Source organism: Ostrinia furnacalis, unplaced genomic scaffold, assembly GCF_004193835.3.
Source record: "Ostrinia furnacalis isolate ACB-3 unplaced genomic scaffold, ASM419383v2 OfSCF7367, whole genome shotgun sequence".
Classification (NCBI taxonomy): domain Eukaryota; kingdom Metazoa; phylum Arthropoda; class Insecta; order Lepidoptera; family Crambidae; genus Ostrinia; species Ostrinia furnacalis.
Genome location: NW_021137606.1, coordinates 1,058,382 through 1,085,871, shown reverse-complemented (window position 1 = coordinate 1,085,871; position 27,490 = coordinate 1,058,382). Strand labels below are relative to the sequence as shown.

General features: G+C 38.7%; 1 protein-coding gene across 1 annotated transcript; it reads left to right on the top strand.

The window, feature by feature from the left end:
• Positions 1 to 27,490, top strand: pigs (GAS2-like protein pickled eggs). The gene is made up of 4 exons (XM_028320336.1): positions 1 to 636; positions 3,235 to 3,916; positions 13,223 to 13,806; positions 25,196 to 27,490. Exons 1-4 carry the CDS (start codon positions 1 to 3, stop codon positions 25,523 to 25,525), a joined length of 2,232 nt encoding a protein of 743 aa, XP_028176137.1. The 3' UTR covers positions 25,526 to 27,490.

Sequence of the window (27,490 nt, the reverse complement as noted above, 5' to 3'; positions counted from 1 at the left end):
ATGCCCTTGATTTCTTTGGGTTTATCAAGTGGAGTTAACATCAAAACTTACCTCACTTTCTCTTTGTTCCAGCACGCAAACGCAGTCCGTGACTCCGCCCGGTTGATCCTCGAGTCTCCAGCGCCAGAGTCCGAAGACGCCATGACCCTGGCCCGTGCGCTCCGCACCAGACCGCCCGTCAATATGCTCCCAGCAGCCAAGGCCGGCACCTTCTTCGCTAGAGACAACCTGTCCAACTTCATCGAATGGTGCAGACGAGCTCTGGGCATCTTAGAATGCCTGCTCTTCGAAACTGATGATTTATGCTTGAGGAAGAACGAAAAGCACGTGGTCTTATGCCTTTTGGAAGTGGCTAGAAAGGGAGCAGTGCTAGGAATGCCTGCTCCGTTATTAGTACAGATGGAGAAGCAAATAGAGAGGGAGTTGGCAGGGGAGGAGATCAGGCCCGACGAGTCTGCCTTAGGTCTGGTGCCGTTGGGTCCTCAGCCTCAGTTGGTGACAAATGACTTGAGGAGTCTGGACGAGCGGGTCAGGGATCTGGTGGAAAGGTGCTCATGCCCTACTCAGTTCCCCATGGTGAGGGTCTCGGAAGGAAAGTACAGGATTGGTGACACGAAGCTCCTGATTTTCGTTAGGGTGAGTATTATATTTATTTAGTATCTATCTATCAACACTAGTATTCAGAATTTTTCGAAATACTTACGAATATACTTAAAGGCGAGTGTTTAAGAAAATATAGCCTCTATTATGAATTTAAAGTAATCATAAAATATAAAGACCAGCTCCCCAGTTTTAGAAACGAGACAAGTCTACCAAATACGTAAGAGTTAACTAGCATATTTAAACATTCGCTCAAAGATATTTACACAATCTTATTAATTGAAAATCATTTGTTTCAACTGTGATATTTTGAGCACTTTAACTGTAAAGATATTGACATCAACTGTACGAATCTATAAATAGAATTGACCCTACTCGATCGAGTCTTCGATGGGAAAGATAAAAATAGCGTAATCAATACAACATACGTTCTCAGAACAGCTTCTGTTTGAGTCAGAAGCGATGACAATTATTTAATTGCGAGCAATTAATGAGGGCGTGAGGTATCCGGCGGCTGCGAGGCGGCTCCGTAATGCATGCAAACGGCCCCGCTTCCTGATCACCTTACCGTGTTACTGGTAATTAACGCCATAGCTGTGGCATAGGGTAGGTAATGTACAGAGGTGCATGCAGGAATGTCTTAAGAAGCAGCCCTTGTACAGGTCTACTGTGCCTATACGCTAGAAAAGTTTGTCTAATTTTGTGGGGACAGAATCCATTAGATCCTGGGTTCTATCCATAGGTAGGTAGCAGGAGTCAGGACACACACAAATTCGAAAATCAGGCACACCAATCTTGTAGCGTCAACTACAAATTTCAGTACATACGATCTAAGTAAGGACTTATTGAAAAGCGGAACCGATTCATTCTTTTTAGCTTAGCTTCGCCGTCAATATTCGCATCATATTTTTTCCACTTTGTTACATCGGCAATATTTTTTCCAACTTTGTTAAACGGCTAATGCAGTTGCCATTAAAGCTATCATTATCACAGCAAAAGCTCAAAGTATCAACCTTTTTATAGAGTTGGTAGGTACAAATCCATTACCTAAGTTAGTACGAAAGTACTTCTCTGTACGATATTTAGTCGTTGTTCGCGTATTGTATTGTGATAAATCCAAAGATGAGAAGATCATGGACATTATAAAATTATGTGACATCATCACTTATTTAGATTTGCGTGAACAATTTAATAAAGTTTTTTTTATACTATGTGTCACGCAGTATAAAATGTTTCTTTACTATTAGTAAAAGAACTTGAGAGGTCGTTTAATTTGTTGATAATGCTGCAATGTGAAATTTTATCTGCTTTTTTTTCAAGGTCAACTTGTACAGAAATAAATACGAAGGATGTACGATAAGTTTTTTCATTCAATTTATTGAAGTTTTTTTTATATGTGTAGTATGTCTGGGATAGTTTTTATTTACTAGAGTTTGGTAATTGTAATGAAATCGTCAAACATTATGCTTGCCCAAAACGCTCATAATGACTTAATAAAACTAACTTCATAATAATTTTATTTCAAGCCTCTAGCGTAGCGATGGGTCCTAGTTTGGTTACAGTATTTACATTGGTTAAGTTGTAATAGGTACTTGCTACAACTTACGTGTACCTACATACGATTTAAATCATAAACGTATTTATTGCGCCAAGTTGGCAGCCTTGTTTGTTTTGTCCGCCACAAGCTACTACCAGCTTAAGATGGCAGATAAGTTAATGCAACCTGCCAATATATTGAGAACACAATACAGCTAGGGGCCCGTGGGAAAGCCTCGGACCTTGGCAATTCAATTGATAGAAACAGAGAAACACACGCTGACCTCTATTCACCGTACTTCAAACCTTGCTGGCACCCTTAAAAGGATGCTGACCAAATCGCACGACCAATCTAAACTGACCCGCGAACATCAACAAATACTCGAAATTGGAAGCCAGCTTCATTTGGCCGTGTTGAAATTGACCATTATAATTTGACCTGCCTCCGTATATGATGAGTTCGAAAATACGTGCCAGGATATAATGGATGTTTATAAGGTCGAATTCCTAATGTTTTCTTGCGATATGAGACTAGTTCGATTTGCCCAAACAAGGAATCGAACGCTGGGCATGAATCATCGCAGACTTTAATGGATTCAGATCTTTGTTTGATGGCCTCAGATTTGATGGAGGGATACGAACCTAAACCGGTATCTTGATATTTGGAGAAACGGATCATTGTAATTTATTTGTAGAAATCGAGAAACGGGACCATTTTGATCATAGAGCAAGCTACTAAAATATAACGACTAAAGTTGCTTATTTAAGAAATTAAGATCACAAGTAGGTAGTACATATAGCTTTTAAAACAGATAAATCCAAATGAGATCTGTAATGTGTATGCGACTTTCACAGAAATTCTTTGATGAACAGACTTGGAATTTTGATGTTAGAAATTGGAAGGATTATGTAATTTTTGTAATTCATTATAAAGGGCAATTTTAGAAAGAAAGAAAGATACGTTTAATTTTTAAACTGAATCAAATAGCAAAAACTAATTTTGAAATATCTACCAGAAAGTTCGACGCTCTTTCCTCTCTGCCTTCATGTCTATCATGAAACATTACAAAATTACTCAAAACCCTTTATTTATTCCAGATTCTCCGCTCCCACGTGATGGTCCGCGTCGGAGGCGGCTGGGACACCCTCGCCCACTACTTAGACAAGCACGACCCCTGCCGCTGCCGCGCACAGCACCGCACCTCGCTGTCTGCCCGCCTGGCACGCCCCAAGCACGACCTGGCCGGAGCCACGGTCACCTACGAACGCCCCGATCCCGGCTCCACCTCCTTGACCTACAAACCAGATAAATACGAGAAATACGAGCCCATGTCGCTCCAGACGTATCAGTACAACAAACTGTATAATGACGATCCGAGAGCTGGGCATTACCAGTCGAATCACAGGCTCAGCGATGCTCCAACTAGTCTTCCTTATATGGGAGAAACGGATAGAGCTGTGTCGCCTTATAGAAAGATTACTCCAAGAGCTCACAGTCCTTCCACTGGCAGAAAGTCTTCCTCACCTGACAGAAGATCTAAAGTGGTCGTATCTTCGAATCACCTGGTTCCAACTCCACTGGGAAGGAATAAGAGTCCAAGGCCGGTGTCACCAGCACCAGCAGCTGAGTCTGCATCAGACAACGGGTCGGAGGTGTCAGATGAGGGATACAGGAGCTTGGGAGTGGTGGCCGGGTCCACGCAAGGATCGCCCTCGACGAAAACTACGAACAGATACTCGATGCACAGCCAGAATTCGATGGAAGATGCTGAATTTAGTGGTAAGTAGTTTTCAATATGTTTTAGATATTTTTATTTAAATACACTTTGCGTTTGCCTAAATGCGGCCAGCGCTGGACCGGTCGTTGTGGAAATATTTGGGGGAGGCCTTTGTCCAGCAGCTGTAGACGTCATTTAGCTGAATAACGAAGACGAAGATACGCTTTTATTAAATCGAGAATTCCCATGATATCATGAATCACGATGACTTTTTGACTCCAGTTTTACTAATGTCACCGTCTGACTGTTTAGACGCGTAGTTTAGTAATTAGCATTAGCACCTCCGTTTTAAGGTAGCTGCAACAAAATATGTCCTCAAACAATGTATGGACTGTGATGCAAATAATTTACAACACAAAATATTGGGTGTTGCGTAAACAATTTGCGTGCAGTATCCGTTAAACCGGGCTAGATAATAGGCAGGTCGTCGCAGTTAGCGTTTCAGCGAGGAAATACATTGAAATGCTCCCGCTAAGCGCTCGTGTGCAAATTGTTAGTGTGCTGTCTAAGCGACAGGTTTTCACCAGAAAGATCGAAAACCATTCAAACTCCTAAACTGCTTCTGTCTTTCCTGAGCTTTAAAATCCGCCTCTTCAAGGCGAGAGTGAATAAACACTATAGGGCAGGTATGTTCCATCTTAGATTGCACTCATTTAACATCGATTAGGTGCGATTGCAGACCTACTTTGTGCTGCATAAAAACATAAAGCAAAAGAGCGAGAAATCGACAAAAAATATTTCTAGCCAGCGTATCCCAGACACCGTGCCCAGACTCTACATTAGTGATACCCCAAGTGGTTTGGGTTCTTCTAGGGATCTATGCAAATTGAAAATTAAATTGGGAGTTTTTGGGATGGAATCATAAACTACCATAGTAACCTGTATTTTGAAATAGAAATTAACAAGGACATCACTTAAAAAGATCAGCGTCATTTTTACTTACGGTATGTTATTTTTTGGCAAATCCGCTTATACCTCTTCATCAGACCACCCCAAAGACAGTTTTGCAACGTTGTCGTTTGCGCACGGACCGTTAAATTGTCCTGTTAGCGGATGAATAGGCGTGCGTCTGCGCATCGTTCCGACATGCTTTCAGCGGAACTCGCAATAGGCTGGATATGGGTTCGAGTGGCTGCTAAAATTGAAGTAGCTGATTGGGAAAATTTGACAAAATTAAATCCTCGCGTAAAGGGCTGGATGAAAAGTAACACAAATTGATTATGTCTTGTACTTTGAATACAGACCTGCAAGAATGATGAGGAATTTAAATGAAAGAGTACTTCAAATTCATTAATTTGTCTGGTAACACGTCGGCTATATTTTTAAGCCTACAAGAGCAAGAAAATCAAATTTCCTATAAGTTGATTGTCATTCATCATCTGTATCTTCGTTTCATCTTTTGACTTCTAGATTATTGTTTCTAGTGCAACTATTTTTCAATGACTTTCTATGTTGCCACTTCGTTCACTGTGTTTGGCATGTATGTATTTATTTTATAGCACTAAACATTATACTATTACGACAATCAGGTTCTCTAGAAAATATCACTAGCCCAGTTAAAGTACCATTTCATGCTTATCCAATGTATTTTGTTTTTGGAATAAATAAATGAAATGAAATGGGCCCTCATCATCAGGTCGTCCGTCCATCGGGCTAGTTCTCAATTACAAAATCCCATTGCCAAACATAATATTTGTCACCTATTGTGAGTGTCCAGTTCCCACGTCTGTTTTGACACTCGCCGCCTTTGTCTGAAGACGACACAAACACTTACAAATAATTTCAACATTCTGTATGAAGACTCGTGAGAATTTTACTACACTTTATATGGTGGTCTACTTCAACACATCATGGAAATGGACAGACCACCCGGGGACAGACACTATTATGGTAGTGTCTTTCAAAACGTCATGAAAAGTGACACTCAAACCGCCGCGCTGCTAGTTTTGCCCAAAGTTGCGTGTTACCAGAATTGAGACAATTTTATTGCACAGGTATCGAATATGATATTAGGCAGATGGGTATTGTGACCAGTAGCGAGTGACCTTTACTTTGTTGGATAGCAATATACCTACAATCTGGTGAAGGTCGCGGGAAGAACCTGGATGCGGGCAGCGCAGGATCGGTTATTATGGAAAGCCTTGGGGGAGGCCTTTATCCAGCAATGGACGTCATTTGTCTGAAACGAACGATACCTACAATCTGATCGAGCTAACTGCGCACCACGCTGGAATGCGACTCTCCCTCCCACTTACCCGCATTCCTCCCCGCGTTCGCCCCGTCCGTACCAGAGCGTCGATGTGACGTCACGGCTGTCAGGTGCGCAGTTAACTCGACCAAGTTGTATATCAGCTGTCCTAATAAAACAGTTCCTAAGAAACTTAAGGGCTGGTGCGTTGGTCAATCAATACTATCTTTTACAAGCTCTCATTTGCCAATTACGATTTGCCAATAACAAATTGGTAACAATTGAACCTCAAAGTCACTGTTGACCTTAATGCACACCCACTGAGATTACTATAGAACCAGGCCAACGGCGCCAATATTTGCACATATGGCTCATGACCGCACAATAGCTGATAGTGCTGTGCAAATATCGATAAAAATCTGAGTAATGGTCGACCCATTTCATGGTACTGCAAAAGATGTCATGCTTCATATTTCGTACTATCAACTGTAGCTCCCTACGGTTGACAGTACTTTAGGTTATAAGATTTTAAACTTTAGCGTTCCATTTCAAATAAACTTCGCGTTAAGACCCGTGTCTTTCTATTTTAGTACATTAGATTGTACTTATTTTTTTTGCAAAATAGATCCTAGTACAACTACAAAAGATGTTACAGTATTAGTTTGACATGTTGTATTTTCCGTAAATTAAGCCATTTTGGCAAACTTTAGTATTTTCTAAATTTTTGATTTATTTCCTGTAGAGTCGACCGATTAATATTGTTGAAAATAGCTTCAGTAATGATGTAATGAAGTAATATTGATTTATACCTGAATTATGGCCATGTCTTTTAAACAATTCCGTAAAATATCGACATATAGATATCGACACTTCAACATCTCTATCCGATACAAAAATGTCGCGAAATTTATGTAGATAAGTTTTGCAAAAACATTCGGCTGTGGAATGTAGAGCAAGTATTGTTTTTTGACTGAGGAAGCATAGAACTAACATTATGACGCTTTCAGTGTTTCTGAATACGTGCGTGAGCAATTTGCAGGCGACAGCGCATCAGGCTACATATTTTTTTGGAAAAGGGCACCTATAACAAATACATAAAGGTGCTGCTTTACATGGATGTGCCTGTCATTCCCCACCTGCCAAATATAACAAACTAGCGGCCGCCCGCGACTTCGTGCGCATGGATCCCGTTTTATCGCCTTAGGAGTTGAATTTTGCAAAATCCCATCTTAGTGAGCACTTACGTTCTAAAAGGAACCCCCATGCAAAATTTGAGACTCCTAGCACTTGTAGTTTTTGAGATTTCGTGATGAGTGAGTCTGTCAATCAGTGACAGATAGATAGATAAAGTGAGTGATATACAGGGTGTTTGGCGCATCGTGTGCCAAAATGATTTGGTGGATAGAATGGGTCATTTCCTATATTTTCAGCCCCCATAACACGTTCCATACCAGGCGGCTACTTTTAAATTATTTTTTTTAGTAATTTCACCAAAATACCCAAATCGCATCATTTAATTTCGATTTAAAAAAAAACTACTAGGCGCAGCCCTAAAGTAAATATTTTGTTTTGACGTGCATTAATGTAGGGTTGCATCAAATCTAAATTTATTGGCAAATATCATCTAGTTTTTTTAAAATTCAGCTTTGAAGTTTTCCGAAAAGTTAAAAATGGACTGAACATTTAAGTTTACATGGGTATAATTTTTTTTTAAAAGAGATAGCGATCTTCGGATTTTATCAAAACTTCTCTAGTCTATCCTCATTCAAACGGTATACTAATCTTGTTTAAATAATAACAACAACTTCACAAATTCCTTAAATTAGTGCATTGACTCTACTCTGACTGATTTGCGAAATTTGTGTTTATAGCTCCTTTATGTGTGAATAGCACGTTTAACACCTACAGGTAAAAATTATTTATCTTATGCAATGTAAAAACCTTTTCCCAATCGTTTTTCAATGTGGATTTCTTGAATTTAAAGACGAAAATAATTATTTTGACCGTTTATTAATTAAAAAAGTAAAAAGTAAAATTTAATTACTTTTAATTACTTTTTAATTACTTTTTTTTAAGTAACGGCAAAGCATTTGTATTAGTTGGTTCTTGTTTTGATCCCTTGTGAGAAACTTCTCCTGGCTAACTTTTGGAGTAGTTGTCTCATCGAATGTGAACTCCGGCGATTGGTTTTTTCTCGAACGTCGTACTCTTTCCGAAGTTTTCGTTCCAGCGAGTGTCATATCAGTCGGATAACCGTCGAATATGATTGCAACCTTTCCTTCGAAGTTATGTTGTACGTATCTGACGTTAATTATTTAATTATTCCGAAATAATTTGTGTCCAAAATTTTTGACTTTATCGATCGATATCTCGATAACGATGCATGATACGCTAAAAATGGTTCGGGCGTTATTGTAGAGCACAAAGAAAGCTACAAAAAGTGTCCTACAAAAATTTTCGAGTCTCATCGGATAGCCGAGTTATTGCCGAAAAACAAATTTTACCCCTTTTTTCAACATGGCGGCGAAAGCTCCTAGGAAAGTTTGGTCGACAATCTCAAGTTAAGCTTTTCTAGGCATCCCCTACAACATATTAAAAAATTAGAAGCGCAAATTCATTTTCTTTTTTGAATGTACGTAATGACTGGACTAATATGTGTCTCCGGTTTAGAGACCGAATCCGGCAGCCTGTTCCTCTAGCTCAAACAAATCATGGTCATGTACCATGCTTCGATCCTTCCATCCAGTGAACGCTAAACTTTCATTGATACCATCAATAGCTTCTTTAAAACGTCATATTACTCATTAACCACCCATATCTGTCCAGGAAGAATGCAATACACTTTCGATGGCATAAATTCAATGCAGATGGTCCTATAGTACCACACGTGATATGCATTTCATCAAATTCGCTGACTCAGTGGTTCATATCGTCCTTTTGCATATTTGCGTCCATTATCACAATGTTAATTTTACTGAACAATTTTAAACCCTGTGTGGTTGGGAATAAGATATATTGTTTGGAGAAAGATCGGTGGTAGAACAGTAAGTGCACTTAAAATGGTGCAAGGATCACATTGTTAGGAGTAATGTACACAGGGACGTATTTAGAGCCTGGTGAGTTGACTGGCGCCACCAATGCATTTAGTTTTATACATATTCTGAACAAGATATATCTGAAAAACTACTAGTACTCTCTTATGAAAAGACAGAAGGAAAGTTGATTCAAATCGATAATGATGATACTCAATGGGGAACTGGAATCCAAACTCTGATTAAAATAATCTAATTTTGTAACTACTAGATTAAGTGTTTGAATTCAATAGAAACAGAATGAAACGTTAAATATTATTAAGATCAAATCGGAGTTCAAAATTTTGGTGAATGAGCTCCAAATAACAGTTATAGCCTGACCAGGAACATAAAAACCCTCGCCATGTTGCGGAAAACTAATGGTACTAATTTCTTTTAATGGCAACAGTAACTGAAAACTTCATTGACATGTCACCTTGCATGTCAGTCTATTGCTGTCAAAGTGTAAACAAACTTTATTTTAAATGTGCGCAATTGATTTTGTGAATTAAATTGCTGAAATCTTTTTATAGTCGTGAAAGAAAAGTGGTTCACAATGTGTTAAAGTATTTGTCGAAGAGAAATACTAAGGGTTCGGACAATATTTACATTGAATAATTTTTCCGACAAGGGTGTCAAATTGACTGACATGTTTATCGTATAGTACAGTCGTATCGTAAATTAGCTGTGGTTTGTTTCAACTCCCTATTTTAAAGTTTTTTGTCACTTTCTAAGTGTTGAATTTTATGGAATTGGGAAAGAAGTACCGAGTTTGAAGCGTTCATGAGCAGACATTGCAGTTGAATATTCAAGTTCTGAATTTGATTATTGATGAATAATAAAATAAATCCTACTAGCTCGATTGATGGTTTTTAATTTATTTAAACCAGGTTACCTATAATAATATTTTTTCGTTAATTTATGAAAATATCAAATTAGCCCGTAATCCTGAATCCTGATACATAAAGTTAGCCTATTAATTTAACACAGGTACGACTGTACTCAGTGTTGCACTATCAAATGCAATTGACGCGCCTCTATGCCAGGGTTTTTATGTTCCTGGTCAGGCTATAACTATCTATAGACGTAGGTGCATGTTAGCTAATCAAACACTGTAACTATGTAGTAAAGAAGTGATGTTATAGTCTAAATATCTATAACTCAAAGGTGACTGACTGACTGACTGATAGTGATTTATCAACGTACAGCCCAAACCACTGGACGGATCGGGCTGAAATTTGGCATGCAGGTAGATGTTTTGGATTGATTGACTGGATTTTACAAAACTCCACCCCTAAGGTGGTAAGAAGTCGCGGGCGGCCGCTAGTATAACATACTCGTAGTATTTTGTAACAAAAATGTAGGTAACGTCTCTATTTCAGGACCACCACGGGTGCGTAGTCCGGCCCTGCATCAATCCTTTCTTTATTTGCACCGAAGGCAAAGAGCATGTCAAGTGTTATGACTCTCGAGTGGTCTTCAGCAATACTTTAAAGATGTGAGGCATTGTGAAAACCTGATTGCTCTGTCATACTCGATGCTCAGATAAATGTTGCGAAGGTTGATAAAACACTTCACGTTTTGTTGTTATTTATGTTGAGCAATACAAATTGAGGTTTAATAAGTAATAAGTGTATAAAAATATCGATAGTTGTCCTCGACAAGTATGCAGGATATCTAGATTTATAATTTGTGATGATGTCACTGCAAAAAATTCGCTGACTGCCAGCTATCTTTCCCGAACACTATAATCCGGGCCTTTTCAAGGCGAGAGTAAATAGGCACTTACAGGGCAGATATGTACCATCCTAGACTGCATCTCACTTTACATGAGATGCGATTGCGGTCAAATACCGGTCATGTTCTGCAATAATAAAAAAAATTGCATCCCAATACATAAAACAGACTTTTACGCCCGTATTCACAAACATTACTATGAAGTCTCACAGTGCGCGTGGACGCACAGGGTGACACAGTCAATCACAGAGCTCTATTCAACGCTGTGCGGTAGATTTGCTGCTTCACTTAAGCGAGCGTCGTTTGTGAATACGGGCATCATTCCCTTTTCTTCCTCTTAGTTGTCTTTTGTCAAAAAGCCAATAATTTACCTATGTCTTCTAGAAGTACATAAGTACGTTAGGTAAGGAAGAAATATCTAAATAAGGTTGTATGAAGGTACTGTATCTCATGTTGATAGCCCAATAAAATAAATAAATAAATAAGATATGAGAAGACGGAGAATTATTAGAATTTGAAGGACAAAGCCCGAAGGTCGCAAGAGACCGCCTCGCTAGCCAGGTCCGCCCGGCTTCGCTCTCCTTTTTAGTAGCAACCACATTCCTGACGTAAATGGTGCGGCCGATAGCTGACAATGTGACCGAGTCATCTCTAAGTAGGGCTGGTAAAATTATAATGGAGCAATTATAAAATTGAGTAAAACCAATTCACAATTGACGTCCCTTTGATACACACGGAAGGATTTGCTAGTTCATTTACCATGCGAAATAACAGTGGATTTCTTGGCGTCTGACATACCAATCAAATGTATCATAAAGCTTGCGGGCATACGGGTGTCTTAAAGTAAAAAGGTACCTACTTATATTGTATAGTAAGCATGTTTCATCGGACCTCAAGGATACTAATTGCCATTGCTAAGCATTATAAATTACTACAATAACACAGTCCAGCGGTCGACCGAAATTGAACAAGACTTTAATGTATAGACTATCTTCAGCATTTTAATGTCATAAAGACACCAAAAACTCGTAACTAATTTAGAAAAACAAAGACTCTGAATTGGATTAGGTACTGTAAATATACCTCCTTGTTCACTATACTCATTTATGCTACGTATTGCAAACCAAAGCTCACGATCATAGCTCTATGGCATATTCCTTTTTAATTAAACTAATGGAAAAATTTTGAACCAATACCTTAAGAGATCGGTCAGACTCAGCCCTGAATCCGTTCGACACCTACGCCGAATATGGTGTGATATTAAAACGAACGATAGCTGCGCGCGCGCTGACGAATTTGATCCACGAGGCTATGTATGGTGAAACGTACAATGACATATCGGAATGCATTATATCGCGGCCCTGAATTTGATCTGTATCCTATCAAAATGTATCATAGATCTGGAAAGGATTGAGCAAGTTTGCAAGTCAAGTCAACAATGTAAAATTGCATTTTTTCAGTACATAATTTTAGAGCTGAAATATAGCTCCTTTAGGGTAAAAGTAAGTAGGTACGTAGTACGTACACGCCCTGGCTAATTTTATTGTGATAGCTCGAAGAATAGATAAAATAATTACTAATCAAAAGATTATGTGTGACTAGACCACCAATCTTTTTATCGACCACGTTCCACGTTTCCACTCCACAGTTAGAAATCTGTTCTAAGTATAGACGATTCTAACAACAAATTGTTTATTTTAGAAGCTGCTATAATTAGGCACCCTTACTTTTACTTTGATCCCAAATATTCTGGACGCGACACATCTGTAAAACTTTTCTAAGTTATTGTAGTCGTATTGTTACAAAAATAGACTTCAAAGCTATTAGACATAACCTCATAACTATGGGAAGGTCTCGATTTAATAGTCACTGTACTTTTAAGGCAATAAATGTTAGACTAGCTTGTGCATTATGGCTCACCCGGAAAGACCACTTCAGCAATTAAATAACTCAAATAATCTAGCTGAGCTATTATCCGCACTTCTAAAATGGTAGTGGCGGGTATCATGTATTTTAATTTGTATGGATTGGAATTACAAAGACATTTATTTATTAGGTGTGTCGTATAATTTAATAACAAGCTAAGATCGCAGTTTATAGCTTTATACTTTTATGGTGTGAATGAATTATACTTTGATGAAGTGACAAAACTATGTTTATTTATCATAAACCATTATTAGAAAATTATATGAAGATTCAAATTCAATTACTGAATAGGTCTTGTGTGACAACAACATGACTACCATGGATGACTACCAGTTTTATCAATAAATGAAGTAAACATATTAATATTTTCCCTTTTCTAATTTCAGAGCGTCTCGACCAAGATGATGGCTGTCACATGGACAGAAACGAACGAGTAGATGTCTACGTGAGCCTCTCCACCGGCCTCCGAAAGACTGACTTCTCCGACACATTCTACGGGGGCAAGAAACCCGGCTCTATCGAAGACAAGAGCAACAGAGGTAGCCCCGAACGAATCGTAATCACAGAGAATAACGATTCCCCCAGCAAAAGCCTCAGACCATCAAGGGACGCGATAGAATCCCCCACGAAGACTATAAGAAGTCGGCAAGCCAGTCGTATTCCCCATTCACCAGTCAGGAACAGAACTCCGAGTCGCGGGAATACACCAAGTCCCAAACACGTAGCTAATCCTGCTCAGACATCGCCCAAGCTGACTCCTAAACTCCCTCCTGCAGCTAGGAACACTTGGAGCGGTCGCACTGCTCCCAACCAAGCTAAGGCTAAAGCCAGACCCACCATTGGAGCTGATACCTTCGAGAATCCCAACAAATCTCCTAAAGCCAGAGTCAAAGCTGTTATCCAATCAGAGGCCTTCAAGAGAAATTCTCCGCTCCGAGCTAGCAGCGCCACTCTCAGATCACCACCAAACCAGANGCCATTCCGATATGTCCAAATGGACATACATGGTCGAGTGATGTTCATGTAATCCGATTACAACAATCGGTTACGATGATTTTACGAGGACATTAGTACGAACACGGTAGAAAGAAGAAATTATTTACGGATTGAGATTGTAATTAACAGCACAAGTAACAAATAATTAATTAGAATAAAGTAGCAGTAGAAGAAGTATAAAGTAGCATTGTTTTTAATACATATCCTGCGATGTACTCTTAAGAGTTAAAACCATGGTCCCTGTATGTGGTGCACTCATACCGATCCCAAGGAACCGTACTTACTCATAACAATAAGACACACACTGATGCATTGTATTCATGCACTTGACAAATTTATGTCTTGGAACGCTGGTATGGGTAAATAAAATAACGAGATTTGACGATTTGTAAGAATTAATTTATTTTAAAAAGGTAAATAAAGATGTTTTTGGTTTTGTATCTAACAAATTATCAGTTTTATCAGAATTAATTAATTTTCGAATCGAGTCACACGATGTCATTCGATGACTTTGCAAATGCAGTACGATGATACGATTACTTTTACGTTGCGGCAATCACTAAAATGACACTAATGACGTTTAAAAAGTGGCACGCTCGGCTTCATACAATTTTTGACACATGCTGCATCTATCCATATCTGTGCTGTATATCAACATTTGCAGCTGGGTTGCATCATCTTACTTTAACATTGACAAACGTCAAAACTCTGTCAAGTTCCATACAAAAAAACCGGTTATGGTTATAGTTACCGTTAAAGTTAGGTGGTAAAACTCAGCCTTAGTATTCAGAATTTTTCATAATTACTTATGAGGATACTTAAAAGCGATTGTGTCAGAAAATAGAGCCTCTTTTATGAATTTAAAGTAATCATAAAGTATAAAGACCAGCTCACCAGAGTTTTAGAAACGAGACAAGTCTACCAAATACGTAAGAGTAGCTAGCATATTCAAAGATATTTACATAATCTTATTAATTCAAAATTCTTTGTTTCAACTGTGATATTTTGAGCACTTGTAAAGATATTGACATCAACTGTACGAATCTATAAATAGAACTGACCCTACTTGATCGAGTCTTCGATGGGAAAGATAAAAATAGCGTAAACAATACATCATACGTTCTCAGAACAGCTTCTGTTTGAGTCAGAAGCGATGACAATTATTTAATTGCGAGCAATTAATGAGGGCGTGAGGTATCCGGCGGCTCTGAGGCGGCTCCGTAATGCATGCAAACGGCTCCGCTTCCTGATCACCTTACCGTGTTACTGGTAATTAACGCCATAGCTGTGGCAAAGAGTAGGCAATGTGCAGAGGTGCAACTCGTAGGAATGTCTTAAGAAATAGCCCTTGAATACTATGCCTATTCGTTTAAAGAAAAGCTTGCCTAATTTCGTGGGGATAGAATCTATCGAGATCCTAGGTCCAATCAATAGGTAGGAAGTAGGACACAAAAACTAAAAAATGAATGAATGGATGGACTTATTGAAAAACGGTACTGATTCATTCTATTTAGCTTAGCTTCACCGTTCATACAATCACAAATCATATTTTTTCCCACTTTGTTAAACGGCTATGCGCAGTTACCATCAAAGGTATCATTATCACAGCCAAAGTGCTCAAAGTATCGATCTTTTCATAGAGTAGGTAGGTACAAATCCATTACCTAAATGAATGAAATTGCTTCTCTGTACGATATTTAGTCGTTGTTCGCTTATTGTATTGCGATAAATCCAAAGATGAGAAGATCATGGACATTATAAAATTATGTGACATCATCACTTAATTATTTATTTATTCACAATCCTAGCTAGACTCTATAGTGCCCTAGTTTAGAGTTTAGTTTCGCGTGAACAATTTATTATAGTTTTTTTATACTACGCGTTATGCACTATAAAATGTGTTTCTTTAAATTTTGTAAACGAACTTGAAAGGTCGTATTATATTTGTTGATAATGCTGCAATGTGAAATTTTATCTGCTTTTTCTTCAAGGTCAACTTGTACAGAAATAAATACGAAGGATGTACGATAAGTTTTTTCATTGAATTTGAAGTTTTTTTTATGGTGCAGGTATGTCTGGGATAGTTATTTAGACGTACCTATAATAAAGTTAGAAAACTATTTGACTTGTCCAAAACGCTATAATATGAACTTAAAAAACTAACTTCATAATAATTTAATTTCAAGCCTTTAGCGTAGCTATAGGTCCTAGCTTGGTTACAGTACTTAAGTACATTACTAAATTGTAGGTATTACTAGTTACTTAGTGTAAATACACACGATTTAAATCATTAAACGTATTTATTGCGCCAAGTTGGCAGCCTTGTTTGTTTTGTCCGCCATGCTACAACCAGCTTAAGATGGCAGATAAGTTAATGCAACCTGCCAATATATTGAGAACACAATACAGCTAGGGGCCCGTGGGAAAGCCTCGGACCTTGGCAATTCAATTGATAGAAACAGAGAAACACACGCTGACCTCTATTCACCGTACTTCAAACCTTGCTGGCACCCTTAAAAGGATGCTGACCAAATCGCACGACCAATCTAAACTGACCCGCGAACACCAACAAATACTCGAAATTGGAAGCCAGCTTCATTTGGCCGTGTTGAAATGACCATTATAATTTGACCTGCCTCCGTATATGACGAGTTCGAAAATACGTGCCAGGATATAATAGCTGTTTATAAGGTCGAATTCCTAATGTTTTCTTGCGATATGAGACTAGTTCGATTTGCCCAAACATGGAATCGAACGCTGGGCATGAATCATCGCAGACTTTAATGGATTCAGATCTTTGTTTGATGGCCTCAGATTTGATGGAGGGATACGAACCTAAACGGGTATCTTGATATTTGGAGAAACGGATCATTGTAATTTATTTGTAGAAATCGAGAAACGGGACCATTTTGATCATAGAGCAAGCTACTAAAATATAACGACTGAAGTTGCTTATTTAAGAAAAAGATCACAAGTAGGCAGTAGGATAGTTTTTAAAACAGATAGGTAAATCCAAACGAGATCTATAAATGTGTATGCGATTTTCACAGAAATTCGTTGATGAATATACTTGAAATTTTGATGTTAGAAATTGGAAGGATTTAATAATATATTTTAATTACAAAATGTTCATTATAAAGGAAAATTTTAAACTAAATCAAATAGCAAAAACCAAATTTTGAAATATCTACCAGAAAGTTCACTGCCTTCATCTTTATCATGTAACGTGACAAAATTACTCATAACTCCTTCTTTATTCCAGATCCTCCGCTCCCACGTGATGGTCCGCGTTGGAGGTGGCTGGGACACCCTCGCCCACTACTTAGACAAGCACGACCCCTGCCGCTGTCGCGCACAGCACCGCACCTCGCTGTCTGCCCGCCTGGCACGCCCCAAGCACGACCTGGCCGGAGCCACGGTCACCTACGAACGCCCCGATCCCGGCCCCACCTCTCTGACCTACAAACCAGAAAAATACGAGAAATACGAGCCCATGTCGCTCCAGACGTATCAGTACAACAAACTGTATAATGACGACCCTAGAGCTGGGCATTACCAGTCGAATCACAGGCTCAGCGATGCCCCAACTAGTCTTCCTTATATGGGAGAAACGGACAGAGCTGTGTCGCCTTACAGAAAGATCACTCCAAGAGCTCACAGTCCTTCCACTGGTAGAAAGTCTTCCTCACCCGATAGAAGATCCAAAGTGGTCGTATCTTCGAATCACCTGGTTCCAACTCCACTGGGAAGGAATAAGAGTCCAAGGCCGGTGTCACCGGCACCAGCAGCCGAGTCTGCATCAGACAACGGGTCGGAGGTGTCAGATGAGGGATACAGGAGCTTGGGAGTGGTGGCCGGGTCCACGCAAGGATCGCCCTCGACGAAAACTACGAACAGATACTCGATGCACAGCCAGAATTCGATGGAGGACGCTGAATTTAGTGGTAAGTAGATTTTCAATATTTTTTGGTTATTTTTATACGCTTTGCGTTTGCCTAAATGCGGGCAGCGCAGGATCAATTATTGTAGAAATCCTTGGGGGAGGCCTTTGCCCGGCAGTGGACATCATTTGGCTTAAACGACGAAGACTAAGATACGCTTTTATTGAATTGAGAACTCCCATAGGATATCATGAATAACGATGACTTTTTGACTCCAAAGTTTTACTAAGGTCACCGTCTGACTGTTTGGACGCGTAGTTTAGTAATTAGCATTAGCACCTCCGTTTTAAGGTAGCTGCAACAGAATACGTCCTCAAACAATGTATGGACTGTGATGCAAATAATTTACAACACAAAATATTGGGTGTTGCGTAAACAATTTGCGTGCAGTATCCGTTAAACCGGGCTAGATAATAGGCAGGTCGTCGCAGTTAGCGTTTCAGCGAGGAAATACATTGAAATGCCCCCGCTAAGCGGTCGTGTGCAAATTGTTAGTGTGCTGTCTAAGCGACAGGTTTTCACCAGAAAGATATACAGCCATTCAAACTCCAAAACTGCTTCTGTCTTTCCTGAGCTTTAAAATCCGCCTCTTCAAGGCGAGAGTAAATAAGCACTAGAGGGCAGGTATGTTCCATCCTAGATTGTACTCATTTAACATCCGGTGTGATTGCAGACCTACTTTGTGCTGCATAAAAACATAAAGCAAAAGAGCGAGAAATCGACAAAAAATATTTCTAGCCAGCGTATCCCAGACACCGTGCCCAGACTCTACATTAGTGATACCCCAAGTGGTTTGGGTTCTTCTAGGGATCTATGCAAATTGAAAATTAAATTGGGAGTTTTTGGGATGGAATCATAAACTACCATAGTAACCTGTATTTTGAAATAGAAATTAACAAGGACATCACTTAAAAAGATCAGCGTCATTTTTACTTACGGTATGTTATTTTTTGGCAAATCCGCTTATACCTCGTCATCAGACCAACCCAAAGATAGTTTTGCAACGTTGTCGTTTGTGCGCGGACCGTTAAATTGTCCTGTAAGCGGATGAATAGGCGTGCGTCTGCGCATCGTTCCGACATGCTTTCAGCGGAACTCGCAATAGGCTGGATATGGGAGTGAGTTGCTGTTAAAATTGTAGCTGATGATTGGCAAAATTTGATAAAAGCCCTACTGTGTACTGCGTAACATCTCGATAGGAACGATACTTACGCCCGTATTCACAAACATTACCATGAGCTCTCATAGTGCGCGTGGACGCACAGAGTCACAGACGAACCAATCACAGAGCTCTATTCAACGCTGTGCGTTCGATTTGCTGCTTCACTTAAGCAAGCATCGTTTGTGAATACGGGCGTTAGAATAAATAACTGAAATAACTACCTAAATACTTCTCGTCGAAGACTTCAAATTCAAGCTTTTGCCTGTTGATTACCTTCTTCATTATCATCATCATCATTATCTTAGACCAATCTTTTGTCTTCTAGACATAGTCCTGGTGCTGCTATATTTCAATTACTTTCTATGTCCTCACTTAACTTCCTTATCTGTGTTTGGCATGAGTATTCTCCACCAGTGAACTTAACTACCTCAGTCAGGTGCTACACCAAATATCACTTGCCTAGTTAACCATTTCGGTCTGCTTGCTTATCCAAGTGCCTTCATCATCAGGTCGTCCGTCCATCGGGCTAGTTCTCAATTACAAAACCTCATTGCCAAACACAATTTGTCACCTATTGTGAGTGTCCAGTTCCCACGTCTGTTTTGACACTCGCCGCCATTGTCTGAAGACGACACAAACACTCGCAAATAATTTCAACATTCTGTATGAAGATGCGTGAGAATTTTACTACTCTTAATATGGTGGTCTACTTCAACACATCATGGAATGGACAGACCACCCGCAGACAGACACTATTATGGTAGTCTCTTTCAAAACGTCATGAAAAGTGACACACCAACCGTTGCTAGTTTTGCCCAAAGATACGTGTGACGTACCAGAATTGAGACACTTTGCTCAGATATCGAATATGATATTAGGCAGATGGGTATTGTGACCGGTAGCGAGCAACTTTTATTTTATTGGATAGCAATATACCTACAATCCGATCGAGCTGAATGGCACCTTTCTGGAATGCGACTATCCCTATTCTACACCTCACCGCATTCGTCGTTGTGACGTCACGGCTTTCAGGTGCGCAGTTAACTCGACCAGATTAGTAGTCAGTTATTAAATCCTATAAAACAGTTCCTAAGAAACTTAAGGGCTGGTGCGTTTGTCAATCAATACTATCTTTTACAAGCTCTCATTTGCCAATTACGATTTGCCAATCACAAATTGGTAACAATCGAACCTCAAAGTCACTGTTGACCTTAATGCACACCCACTGAGATTACTATAGAACCAGGCCAACGGCGCCAATATTTGCACATATGGCTCATGACCGCACAATAGCTGATAGTGCTGTGCAAATATCGATAAAAATCTGAGTAATGGTCGACCCATTTCATGGTAGATACTGTAAAAGACGTCATGCTCGATGTTTGTGATGTAGCTACCAACGGTGACAACACATCGGATAATACCTACATATTTAATGAAACATAGATTCTAGTAAAACTGCAAAAGATGTCACAGTCACTAAATATTACTTTGACTTTGATGTACGGTTTTTCCATAAATTGTGCCAGTTTGGCAAATTATTTCTAAATCTTTGGTTTATTATCGTTAAAATAGCTTCATTACTTTTGCTGACTGATGCATGAACATGATTGCTTGAATTAGGGCCATGTTTTTGAACAATCAAGTAAAATATCGACATTATCGACACATCGATATCGACATTTCAACATTACTATCCGGTACAAAAATGTCGCGAAATCTTCTAAAATGCGGGCATAGTGTTATGTAGATGAATTTTGCGAAAACATTCCGCTCTGGAATGTAGAGCAAGTATTGTTTTTGGACTGAAGAAGTGTAGAACTAACATAATAACGCTTTCAGTGTTTCTGAATACGTGCGTGAGCAATTTGCAGGCGACAGGGCATCAGGCTACATATTTTTTGGAAAAGGGCACCTATAACAAATACATAAAGGTGCTGCTTTACATGGATGTGCTGTCATTCCCCACCTGCCAAATATAACAAACTAGCGGCCGCCCGCGACTTCGTACGCGTGGATCCCGTTTTACCCCCTCAGGGATTGAATTTTGCAAAATTCCAGTGAGCACCTACGTGCTAAAAGGAACACCCATGCAAAATTTGAGACTTCTAGCACTTGTAGTTTCTGAGATTTCGTGATGAGTGAGTCAGTCAATCAGTGACCTTTAGCTTTTAGAGACCGAACCCAGCATCCCTGTTCCTTTAGCTAGAATCTAACTTACAATTCATAGTCAAGTACCAAGCTCCATTCAACCATACAATAACCACTAAACTTTCATTGATACCATCAAATAGCTTCTATAAAACGTCATATTACTCATTAACCACCCATATCTGTCCAGGAAGAATGCAATACACTTTCGATGGCATAAATTCAATGCAGATGGTCCTATAGTACCACACGTGATATGCATTTCATCAAATTCGCTGACTCAGTCGTTCATATAGTCCTTTTGCATATTTGCGTCCATTACCACAATGTTCATTTGCTGAACAATTTTAAACCATGTGTGGTTGGGAATAAGATGTGTTGTTTGGAGAAAGATCGGTGGTGGAACAGTAAGTGCACTTAAAATGGTGCAAGGATCACATTGTTAGGAGTAATGTACACAGGGACGTATTTAGAGCCTGGTGTGCGTTGACTGGCGCCACTAATGGATTTAGTTGTATACGTATTCTAAACAAGATATTATAATTATCTGCAAAACTACTAGTTCTCTCTTATGAAAAGAGAAGGAAGGTTGATTCAAATCGCTAATGATGATACTCAATATTGAACTGGAATCCAAACTCTGATTAAAATAATCTAATTTTGTAACTACTAGATTAAGTGTTTGAATTCAATAGAAACAGAATGAAACGTTAAATATGATTCAGATCAAATCGGAGTATAGAATGGTTGGTGAAAAGAGCTCCAATTAACAGATCTATGGACGAAGGTGGATGTATTGTTAGCTTATCAAACACTGTATGTAGTAAAGAAGTAAGCTGTTATAGTATAACATCATATACCTACTCGTAGTATTTTGTAATAAAAATGTAATTTAGGACCACCACGGGAGCGCAGTCCGGCTCTGCATCAATCCTTTCTTTATTTGCACCGAAGGCAAAGAGCATGTCAAGTGTTATGACTCTCGAGTGGTCTTCAGCAATACTTTAAAGATGTGAGGCATTGTGAAAACCTGATTGCTCTGTCATACTCGATGCTCAGATAAATGTTGCGAAGGTTGATAAAACACTTCACGTTTTGTTGTTATTTATGTTTTGCAATACAAGTAAAGTAAATAAATAAATTGAGTTGGAAAGCATAGTTGTCCACGAAATGTATCCAGCATTTTGAAATCATCCCATGGATAAAAATATGCGATGTCATTTGTTCGCAATTCAATTTCACCCCAATGGGGAAATTGATGGGGAATCGCCATATTACATTCATTTCAGATATTTTTTGCAGAAAAATACGAGTACCTATATTTATGTCTTTCTTCTTAGATCACTTTAATTCTTCCTGTAGGTCTCAAAATTGATTCACTGGCTTAGACATGGAAACGTCAGCAGTTATGCGCAATCATTAAAAAAAAAATAGTTTAGATTTAGGCAGAAAACACTCGAATACGATGGTAACTTAATTTCTTTGGGCACTTCTTAGCGCCAGCCTTTAGGTATGCATGTAGCCACGAAAGTGGTAGGACTAACTAAATAAGGATGTGTTTTAGTGCGCTTAGAACGTAACTAATAAAGAATTAGAATTTGAAGGACAAAGCCCGAAGGTCGCAAGGGATCGCCTCGCTAGCCAGGTCAGCCTGGCTTCGCTCTCCTTTTTAGTAGCAACCACATTCCTGACGTAAATGGTGCGGCCGATAGCTGACAATGTGACCGAGTCATCTCTAAGTAGGGCTGGTAAAATTATAATGGAGCAATTATAAAATTGAGGAGAAAAAGCAAATCATAATAATTGACGTCCCTTTGCGTATCAACGGAAAGATTTGTTTACCATGAGTGATTATGAAAATTTAACTTTTCCCTGGGACAAACTTGACCTTTACTGGTTGGTTTTTTATTGGTGATCAAGCTGTAGATCCTGGCTACACAGCAATTGCAACGGTGGGAACGAGACGTGGGAATAGTCCCGTGTAGTTCGTTTATCATCCAAAATTCAACGTTGATGTCTTAGAGTAAACATGCTTCGCCAGACCTCAAGGGTACTTACCATGATCAAAGTGTCTAAAAGAAGCATTTTTAAACATACTTCTCGTACTTACTAATAAGACATTCCCATTAATTTCTCTAAGTTTGTGTTATAACATGCGTTCACTCACTACAATAGCCCAGTCCTGCGGTGGACGGAGATTGAACAAGACTTAAACCTATAGGCTATCGTCTACATTTCAATGACTCTTTGGATAAAAGCACCAAAAGTTTTTAAAACAATGGCTCTGAATTGGATTACTGTAAGTAAGTATGTGCCTCCTGGGGCACATTATAATTCAGAATACTCTACATGAAGCGTGACCAACTACAGCTCTTAGTCATAGTATAGGCCCTTATGATTAAACTAATGGAAAAAAATTGAACCAATACCTTAAGAGATCGGTCAGCCTCAGCCCTGAATTAGTTCGACACCTACGCCGAATATGGTGTGATATTAAAACGAACGATAGCTGCGCGCGCGCTGACGAATTTGATCCACGAGGCTATGTATGGTGAAACGTACAATGACATATCGGAATGCATTATATCGCGGCCCTGAATGTGATCTGTATACTATCAAAATGTATCGTAGACCTGGAAAGGATTGAGCAAGCTTGCAAGTCAAGTCAACAATGTAAAATTGCATTTTTTCAGTACCTACATAATTTTAGAGCTGACAGCTCCTTTAGGCTAAAAGTAAATAGGTACGTACAGGCCCTGGCTAATTTTATTGTGATAGCTCGAAAAATAGGTAAAATAACTAGGTAATCAAGTGTGACTAGACCACCAATCTTTTTATCGACCGCGTTCCACGTTTCCACTCCACAACTAGAAATCTGTTCTAAGTATAGACGATTCTGAACAACAAATTGTTTATTTTCGAAGCTGTAATAATAGGCAACACCCTTACTTTTACTTTGATCCCAAAATTTCTGGACGCGATACATCTGTAAAACTTTTCTAAGTTATTGTAGTCGTTTGTTACAAAAATAGACTTCAAACCTATTAGACATAACCTCATAACTATGGGAAGGTCTCGATTTAATAGTCACTGTACTTTTATGGCAATAAATGATAGACTAGCTTGTGCATTATGGCTCACCCGGAAAGACAACTTCAGCAATTAAATAACTCAAATAATCTAGCTGAGCTATTATCCACACTTCTAAAATGGAAGTGGCGGGTATCAGGTATTTTAATTTGTATGGATTGGAATTACAAAGACATTTATTTATTAGGCGTGTATAATTTAATATCAAGCTAAGATCGCAGTTTATAGCTGTATACTTTTATGGTGTGAATGAATTATACTTTGATGAAGTGACAAAACTATGTTTATTTATCATAAACCATTATTAGAAAATTCTATGAAGAATAAATAATACCCAGATTTAAATTCAATAGCTCTTGTGTGACAACAACATGACCACTAGTTTTATCAATAAATGAAGTAAACATATTAATATTTTCCCTTTTCTAATTTCAGAGCGTCTCGACCAAGATGATGGCTGTCACATGGACAGAAACGAACGAGTAGATGTCTACGTGAGCCTCTCCACCGGCCTCCGAAAGACTGACTTCTCCGACACATTCTACGGGGGCAAGAAACCCGGCTCTATCGAAGACAAGAGCAACAGAGGTAGCCCTGAAAGAATCGTAATCACAGAGAATAACGATTCCCCCAGCAAAAGCCTCAGACCATCAAGGGACGCGATAGAATCCCCCACGAAGACAATAAGAAGTCGGCAAGCCAGTCGTATTCCCCATTCACCAGTCAGGAACAGAACCCCAAGCCGTGGGAATACACCAAGTCCCAAACACGTAGCTAATCCTGCTCAGACATCGCCCAAGCTGACTCCTAAACTCCCTCCTGCAGCTAGGAACACTTGGAGCGGTCGCACTGCTCCTAACCAAGCTAAGGCTAAAGCCAGACCTACCATTGGAGCTGATACCTTCGAGAATCCCAACAAATCTCCTAAAGCCAGAGTCAAAGCTGTTATCCAATCAGAGGCCTTCAAGAGAAATTCTCCGCTCCGAGCTAGCAGCGCCACTCTCAGATCACCACCAAACCAGAAACAGCTTAGTCCTTTGCTAGAAACGATCTTAAGATCCACAGAAAATGCGAAAGACGACGCAGCGGTCTTGGAGAAGATGAAGGAAATCATTAGGACTTATTCTAAAGGAGACAATGATTCCTTGTCAAGGACCAGCTCGAAAGACTCTGATTATGCTGACTTCACCTCAGCCTGGGTTATGTCAGATGGGAAATTAGAAAGGTCAATGAGCACTAGACAATTAGCTACACCTAGGAAAGACCAAAGGAATGGCGGCACTTCGCGGATACCGGCGCCCGTGTCGATCGGTTGCCGAAGGTCTACGTCCACCTCGCAGTTCCAATGACAAGGAACCTCGGAGGATAGCGAGGAAGTCAGTGATAAGTGACCCAAAGACTAAGCTGCGTGACGTCCAGTGATTTGGTGTTCACCGACTGTGTAGTGTCACAAAGTTAAACTCTTGAAATCCTGAAAGTGATAACTGAAGTTCCGATTGGTTGGCAATAAAATTAGGGTATGTGGACGATGTGTGATGGTCCAGGATTCGAAGTTTCGTGGCATACTTATGAGATTTTTAACTGTCTAAAATTATTTAGAGGCAATTTTTAATGATATAATCTACAAACATCAAGTTTGCCTAAAACTATATTAAGGTCTATTTATCTTTCTATATTGAATAGTATAATCATATCTTTGTGGAATTAGATGTAGATGTGATTAGGCATTTTTAAAATGATATAAATGACAGAATTTTAGTACCTTTAACGGTAGTTAATCGAATGTCTTAACTAACTTAGTATTAGTACTAATTAATCTATTGACTAGATAATTGTACTAACCTTAACTGTTACAACTTCTAATCCATCGTAAGTTGATGATAAATGATCATCATCATCTGTAGTTTGATTACTATGATGGTTTGAAAACGTAGGATGAAGAGTTGTTAAGATTATTATTTCGCTCTAAAATTCAGCTAAAGATGGTGCTAAGCGATGAAAAGTTAGTTTATGTTAGTTATTTTATATTGTAACAATGATTACGATGTTTATAGATATTTGCTAAGTTTTGCAAATACTAGTAATACAATACATGATCTATGACTGACTATAGAAAATCATCAACCATTTGTAGATCATTTATTGTATTTACAGCTGATTTTATTGAAGATGATACGCTGTAGATAAGTTTTATAACAAGACAAGTTTTAGTTTTTAATGTATAATGTCCGAGCTGACGAATTTTTTTGTAGTTAGTTTTGTTTTAAGTTTTAGTTTTAAGTTATCCCGGCCTGGTTCAACACTAAAATTTAAACCGGAGACGCATTCTAATGCATTTATTTGAGAAATCGATCCATTCCATAAATATAGAGCCGGGGAAATTGGCAATGTTACACGCACAGTAATCTCAATTTTTAATTTTCAGATTGTAGGTTGTGATAAGGTTAGAGCTTATAAAATATCCGTAGTGTTTTTGAAATTTTAACTAAATAGGATAAACAAAATTCTAGGTCATATGGCATATGAATTTGAACAATAAACATCCATCGTTATACCTCATTTTAGTATACGTAGAAGTACTAAAATTAAGAAGAAATATTTTTTCACTTGCAGTTTTAACAAGCTTAAAGTTTTAGACTCAATGAATGCCATATAACCGTCCGATGCTAGCATAGTTGTAGGACGTACGATTCTTCAATCATTGCTATGGATAATTTAATGATTTAATTAAATTGATGATAGAAGTTTTCGAGTCAAGCGTACTCATTGTAAATCTTAGGCGATGACGCTCTTTCAAACATCTATGTTAAGTGTCTAACGTATAAAATTATTCAAAAATATTGTATCTCTACTGTTAGTTATAATGCTCTACCTTTTACTTTAATGTTAGGTCATTTGCCTTTATTTTGGCGTAACACATAACTTTGTTTTAAGTTTTTAGTGCATAATTGAAGCAAATAAAATAGTTTTTCTATTACCCTAAGGCAAATGACCGCTATATTTTGCTAAATGGTGCTTGAATGTTCTCAAATGTGTTAATTAAAATAAGTAATGTAATTTGAGGACAGTCAGTAGCTAAAGCAGTGTTCGCTGTCGTGGTAAATATCTTTATTACATTGTCATTTAAAAAAACTAACAGTTGGAGCTCCCCAAGGAGCTATTTTGGATCTGTTTTCTTAAAATGACAATGAAATAAAAATATTAGTTAGAGGCTAAGTGGATCTTAGTTTAAGTTACTGTTTCTTCGACATAATGTTACCAGTGACTATGCCATAGAAATTGTTATATTTCACTGAATAAACCTATAAAACATT

What these genes read in the sequence shown, in the direction of transcription:
- pigs (XM_028320336.1), top strand. Translation starts at nt 1, where the DNA reads ATGCCCTTGATTTCTTTGGGTTTATCAAGTGGAGTTAACATCAAAACT. An exon ending in AGCTCCTGATTTTCGTTAGG is followed by an intron (nt 637 to 3,234) that starts GTGAGTATTATA and finishes TATTTATTCCAG; the next exon opens with ATTCTCCGCTCCCACGTGAT. An exon ending in GGAAGATGCTGAATTTAGTG is followed by an intron (nt 3,917 to 13,222) that starts GTAAGTAGTTTT and finishes TTCTAATTTCAG; the next exon opens with AGCGTCTCGACCAAGATGAT.